The 7,101-nt window shown below is 36.5% G+C and overlaps 1 protein-coding gene across 1 annotated transcript; it reads left to right on the forward strand.

Moving 5' to 3' along the window:
* Positions 1-3,306: 3,306 nt before the first annotated feature.
* Positions 3,307-3,898, forward strand: LOC130630322 (uncharacterized protein C05D11.13-like). Its single transcript, XM_057443784.1, has 2 exons — positions 3,307-3,410; positions 3,457-3,898. The coding sequence occupies exons 1-2, from the start codon at positions 3,307-3,309 to the stop codon at positions 3,896-3,898; spliced, it is 546 nt and encodes a 181-aa protein (XP_057299767.1).
* The last annotated feature ends 3,203 nt before the right edge of the window (positions 3,899-7,101 follow it).

The raw sequence follows: 7,101 nt of genomic DNA on the forward strand, positions 1-7,101 counted from the left end.
GCTGACGAGACCTGATATTGGGCGAAACAGTCTTAAAATATATGAATTTAAACCGTTGCTTTACCTACACTTTTTTGCAACCCTTTACAAGATGGTTTGTTATTTTGCTGTCCATTCGAAACTTAAGAGTAAAAAACGTCTCTAACAAAACTAATAATTTGGACATTATTTAGGCCGTTTATAGTGCGTAGAGGCTCAAAATAGCGAAAGTTTCTCGCCATGGGGGCTTACAGCGCCCCCCATGACCCCAGTTCTGGGCGCAGCAAACTGCTGCGCTTTTTTTTTGCTTCGCAAAAAATGTGACTGACATGCTAAAAATGCTGGATCCGCCCCTGGGCCCTTAGAATTTTAGCCACTATTCCTATGACTTCATGCGAATGTGAGAGATCCTTTTCTGCCATGAGGAGACTAAAAAACTATTGCAGATCAACAATGACAGAAGAAAGGTTTACTGGTCTTGCTCTACTCCATGTTCATTTGGGTGTTCAAATAAATAAAGAAGATATAATTAATAGGTTTTCCGCCAAAGGACCACGCAGGTTAGATTTTGTCTAATCATTTTCTTTTTTCAACTTTTTCGATTAATTTCCATCTCAATCTTTATTAAGATGTATTATAAGTAGGGTATATATATATAAAAAAATTAAATAAATAAGCAACTTACCCCCATTTCTAGCCTAATATTAAGTAAACACCCCTTTTTCCATTTTACTGTCATTTTGACTGATGGATACAACATGTATCTGATTTGATTGATTCACTCATTCATGGTTTGGGTATGAAACTTTGATCCTTGCCATGTTTTATTCATTCATTCATGTTAGATTCAATTTGTCCATGGTTCGATTTCATTATATTTTTGAAATTTTTATTAATATTTATGAAGAAAGAAGATTTTGATTTGGTTATATTTTTAATAACCTCCAATCTGCAAAAAACATTATTTTGGTGCTGAATATAAAGAAAGAAGAATGAAGATTTTAGTTATTGCATTAATAACTTTCAATCTATAAAAAACATTATGATGGTGTTATGCTGTCTTATTGCTGGTTTGATTACAACCTTGCTAATAAAGATTTTAATGTATTTTAGGTTGTCATTTATTCCCCTTTTTTGATCAATTGTTCAGAATATTTAACGTGTATCGTGTATCTCAGAGAGTCGGTTGGTTTTATGGCGTTTTAGTGCTTAAAGAGCGTAAAAAGGTGTTGGCTTCCAGGGATCCGCAGTTGCCTAGTTCCTAGTTGCCTATTATCGCACCTTTGGTGCGATGTTGACCCTGCGGGTCAATGGTTCGATTAAGGTTAATTTTTTTCTGGCTACGCCCCTGTTCTTGTTCTATTCATTTACGTTTATTAGTCAGCTGATCTAATCTTTTTTTGTCCATGAGGAAATTGCGTACTGAAAATATTTTGAAGTGACATTGCGTTCAAAACTCAGTAATGTATAAACATAATTGTACAATAGAGAAAGAAATTGTTTTTCGGGGACATTTGCAACGTAATGTATGGTTATTGGGATTTTAATGTAACATTGCGTTTAAAATTCGGTAATGTATATACATAATTGTAAAATAGAGGGAAAATGTGTTTTTCGAGGACATTTAAAAAGCAGAATATGTTAGTGGGACTTTAGAAGCAAAATTCCCAGCAGATATGCATATTTAATAAAAATATAAAATGATGATGAATTTAAAGGGAAGATTACTTTTGATCGACCTAACTTCAAAAATGTTCAATAAATTGTATATTATTCGTAGATTATATGTAAAAAACAATTTTATGAGTACATTGCGTACTGAAAATATTTTGAAGTGACATAGCGTTCAAAATTCGGCAATGTATATACATAATTGTAAAATGGAGAAATAATGTGATTTTAGGGAACATTTGAAACCTAGGATGTGTTAGTGAGACTTCAGAATTAAAATTCCCTATATATGCATATTTGTGAATTATGTAAAATGATGGCGAATTTTAGAGAAAGATTACTTTTGATCGACCTATGTCCAAAGATCTTTAATAAATTGTGTATATTGTAGAATATATGTAAAAACGATTTTTAAGAGGAAATTGCGTACTGAAAATATTTTAAAGCGACATTGCGTTCAAAATTCGGTAATGCATACAGATAATTGTAAAATGGAGAAATAATGTGTTTTTCGGGGACATTTGAAGCCTGGGATGTGTTGGTAAGACTTTAGAAGTAAAATTTCCTATATATAAGCATATTTGTGAATTATGTAAAATGATGGCGAATATTAGAGAAAGATTACTTTTGATGGACCCATGTTCAAAGATCTTTAATAAATTGTGTATCTATATTATCTTTCTCTAAAATTCGGCATAATACGGAGAGTGTGTCTGTCTGTGTGTCTGTGTGTCCGTAACAGGCAAAGTGGATGTGTTTATTTTCCTTTGATGTCGCCGAAAATCTTATATGTTTTATATGAAATTGTTTGCATTATAAACCACGTGATCAAAATAAAGCAATTTAATTTGCTAAACAAAGTCACGTGATCAAAATAAAGCAATTTAATTTGTTGGAAATTCCAAGTTTCCCCTGACAATTAAAACAAGCGAAAAAGGATTTTTCAAGTTCACGAAGGTGACTGAAGTAGGTTTTACAAAAAGAAGTTTAAAATTAAACAGCGAAGTTGCAAAGTGGTATTGATAGAGGGCGTGTATATAGAGAGCTAGGTAAAGAAGTTATTATAGCTAGCTACCTATATATATATTTGTTTAATATACGAGCAAAACAGCATATATAGCTAGATATATTTTCATCCTTTGTGTCAAGATTAACAGACACGACTTACAACAGAGATCTTTTGTTGTCAAGGATAAAACACGACGACATAGCTAGAACATTAATTATTAACAAGTAAGAAATTTCAAATTTATCTTTCCCGCTGGTATTTTTTACATTCTGGCCTGTCACATGTTTTGTTGATAACAAAATTCTTGGATTTATCCTGCGCGTTTCTTTCAAGAAAAACATTACCTATATATTTAAGATCTGAGAAGGAGAAAAAGGATACCGGTTTGCGACTTGATTTTCCGAGTTCCGTTATCAAAAAAACAATGTGATTTATTGTATAAGCAACACGTTTGGTTTTTGTTTGTGTTTGTAAATGTTTGGTTTTCTTTGAAGAAGTTTCCACTTTGCACTACTGTATTAGCTATGGCAAAGTTTAGTATATAATGAAAGATTTTAAGTAACTTATGTATCTCTAATTCTTATTTGTCTTATTTTTTTAGAATTTGTGGTTCCAATAGCTAACTAAGGTTTTGTATTTTTACTCTCATGTCTAACCCAGAGAGTAATAACAGTAACAACTCTGTACGTGGTTTTAGGATTTTTAATAATGCAGACAGGTTTGTGTTGCAACGCCCTGAAAATAACCAAAGGTTAGTAGGTCTCATTATGGGCCACATATCAGATATGCTACATCAGGAAAATACCACGTGCATCAATTATTGATGATGTGTCCTTAGCTAGACGTAGACTTGCACAACGTGTTGCGTCTTTGCGTTGTACTGAAACTGTTGACCATGCCAACGGCAGGCGTCATAATGATGCTGTAAGGCAGGCAGCAGTTCTTAATGCTAAAAGTATTGAGCAAGCTGCCAATAGGCGTACTCAAAATGCTGAAAGGCAAGCTGCTGCACGTTCTTTAGAAAATACTGATGACGCTGCCAATAGACGTGCTCGGGATGCTGACAGGCAAGCTGCTGCACGTCGTTTAGAAAATACTGATCATGCTGCTAATAGACGTGTTCAAAATGCTGAAAGGCAAGCTGCTGCAAGTCAGTTAGAAAATCCTGATCAGGCTGCCAATAGACGTGCTCGAGATGCTGACAGACCAAGATCCTGCACGTCGTTTAGAAAACCCTGATCAGGCTGCCAATAGACGTGCTCGAGATGCTACAAGGTAAGTTATTGCTCGACAAAGGCAAAAGTTGCAAATAGAAGACAAGCAAATGCACAACGAAATGTTGCAGTTCGTGCTCGCAGAAATGCCCCATACTATGATGTTGCACGTCAACATGTATTGCCTAATGTGTATTATTTAGGTGTTATGGACAAAAATTGTGAGTATTGTCAAGCTGTAAAGTTTGAAAATGAAGAGTGTTTCAAATGCTGTCATAACGGCAAAGTTGCACTTGATAATTTGTCTCCTTACCCTGAGCAACTAAGGCAACTGTTAATAAATAGTTATACTGCTCAGGCAAATTTTCAAGCCAATATACGTAAGTATAATAGTGCAGTTTCGTTTGCTTCGTTTGGAGCAAATCTTCGGCCTCCCCCTGGCCGTGGACCACCATGCTTTCGTATCTGTGGTCAAATATGGCATCGTGTTGGGGATCTTCACCCTCCTGAGGGCCAAACTGCTGTTTTTAACCAACTTTATATTTATGAAGCAGGTAGAGCACTCAATGAAAGAATGGCACGTCCTGAAAATAATGGCTGTAGAGAAGATGTGATGCAAATTGTTCAAGATGTAATGAACAGTGTTAGCCCTTTTGCTGCTGCATACAGGTACATGGCTGAAGTGGAAGCTGATGAAATAGCTCGGGCAGCTGCTGAAAACCGTGCCCCATCAGAAGTACGCATGTGCATGAAAGTTGGCAGTGATCGAAGGTGATACAACTTGCCACATCATGACGAAGTAGCCGCAGTTTTTGTTGGCCGAGATGGAGCTCCTCCTGGAAACAGGGATATTGTTATCTACCCACGTGGAGGCAATTTGCAAAATATTTCTACGTTATCTGCAAATTTGGAGCAAATGATTTATCCTCTATTTTTTCCAAGGGGTGAACCAGGTTGGTATTATGGGATACCCCATGTTGCCGAACGTGCAACCCGTACTCGAAATACTACTACAATGTTGCAGTATTATACTTACCGTTTAGCTGTTCGGGGAAATTTTAGCCCAATCCATTATGGTAAGAAATTATTTCAACAGTATTGTGTTGATTCTTATGTTAAAGTTGAGGGTAACAACTTAAATTACATTCGTGCGAATCAAACAAACCTGCGTGTTTACAGTTATGAAGGTTTAGCTGACCACTTGAATGCACGAGCTGAAGAGAGAGGTCTTCAACCAGGACGTATTGTTGTCCTTCCTTCAAGTTTTCAAGGAAGTCCACGTGCCATGAATCAAAACTATCAAGATGCTATGGCTGTTATTGGTAAATTTGGAAAACCAGTTTTTTTTCTGACTTTTACCTGAAATTCCTAATCAACAGGAACAACCTGAGCTGTTTGAAATTATTCGGTCGTGTATGATTCATGGACCATGTGGCTATCTGAATCCTAATTCCAGGTGTATGGAGGATGGTGTTTGCGCAAAAAATTTTCAAAACATTTTTAGCATCCACCGTTAAAGAAGTTGATGGATATCCATTGCATAGACGTCGTGACAATGGAATTCGTATCAACGTCAATAACATTGATGTTGATAATCGCTGGGTTGTTCCCTACAACCCATGGCTCTCCAAGAAATACAACGTATATAAAAACTTGGAGGCTTGCACGTCTGTTAAATCTGTTAAATACCTTTATAAATATATTTATAAGTTTCATGATTGTGCCAACATTGAGATCAATGAACGTATTGATCACGACGAGGTACAGACATTTTTGGACGCTATGTATGTCAGTGCGCCAGAAGCAGTATGGCGTATCTTTGAATTTAAAATGCACCAGCAATCTCATGTTGTCCATAGACTGCCAGTGCACTTGCCTAATATTCATATTGTTTATCTTCAGCCAGACTAGGTTGAAGAAGCTGTGAACAGATCTGCAAATCAAGCCACTAAATTAACAGCTTGGTTTGTGCTAAATAGAGAGAATCACAATGCTCGCCAATATTTGTATCCAAACATTCCTCTTCATTTCGTTTTCAATAACGACAGGAACGTTTGGACACCAAAACGAAACTTTAACCTTAAAATTGTCTCTAGAATGTATAGTGTGAGTCCTCGCGCAGGTGAGCTTTTTTATTTACGTATGCTATTATTGCATACGTATGGTGCAACATCTTATGAAGATTTAAGAACTATGGATGGTAATGTCGCTGAGACATTTCGTGAAACCTGTTTATTGCGTAGACTCCTGCAAGATGATACCGAATGGAACAATACTTTGCAGGAGGCTGTCAACTTTCAGATGCCTCGGCAATTAAAACAATTGTTTGCAATAATACTTATCCACTCTGAACCTTCTGATCCTTTTACTTTGTGGATAAGGTACAAGGGTTCTATGTGTGAGGATTATCTTCGCCAAATGAACGAGGATCAAGCTGAGTACAGGGTGCTTCAAGATATTCATTCTGTACTGAGACAATTTGGTAAATCTCCTACTGATTTTAGTCTTCCAAGTTTAGATGAAATACCTCCAGCTGAAAACATTGACATAGCTATGGAGGCTGAAAGAGCTTCTCAACTAAGGGCTCAACTTACTGAAGAACAGACAGCACTAGCTGATGCAGTTATAGAAGCGGTTGTAAATGTTGCTAACAATGCGGTCCAAAATAACCGATTGTTTTATTTAGAAGGTGCTGGTGGCAGCGGTAAAACCTTTACTTATAATTACCTTATTTCTGAACTTTTAGGTAGAGGTTTTCAAGTTGGAACTGCTGCATTTACTGGTATAGCAGCAACTCTTTTGAAAAAGGGTACCACCATACATAAACTGTTTCGGTTACCAGTTCCTATTTTAGAGTACATGCAGCATAACTCCAGTGTCTCCTTATGCTGCAGAGCTACGACAAAAAAATCTCTTTTTACTCGATAAATCTTCCATGCTTCCTAAGCATGCTTTTCATGCAAAAGATCGTCTTCTTAAAGACATTTGCAACAGCGAACTTGTGCTTAAGAAGTTCTCCACTATGGCATTTGGTAAAAGAATTTAGATTAACACGCAACATGAGAACGAGGCCAAGAGAACAAGAATTTGCTGCATGGCTTCTGCAACTTGGGAAAGGTGTTTTACCTGTTCAGGAACAACCACCATTCCAGGGTGCAATTGAGGTGCCACCCAATTGTGTGTTACAACAAAATGAATGTATTGTTGATATTTTGTTTAGGGATTTTC

The sequence above is a fragment of the Hydractinia symbiolongicarpus genome, chromosome 1, assembly GCF_029227915.1.
Source record: "Hydractinia symbiolongicarpus strain clone_291-10 chromosome 1, HSymV2.1, whole genome shotgun sequence".
Lineage (NCBI taxonomy): Eukaryota > Metazoa > Cnidaria > Hydrozoa > Anthoathecata > Hydractiniidae > Hydractinia > Hydractinia symbiolongicarpus.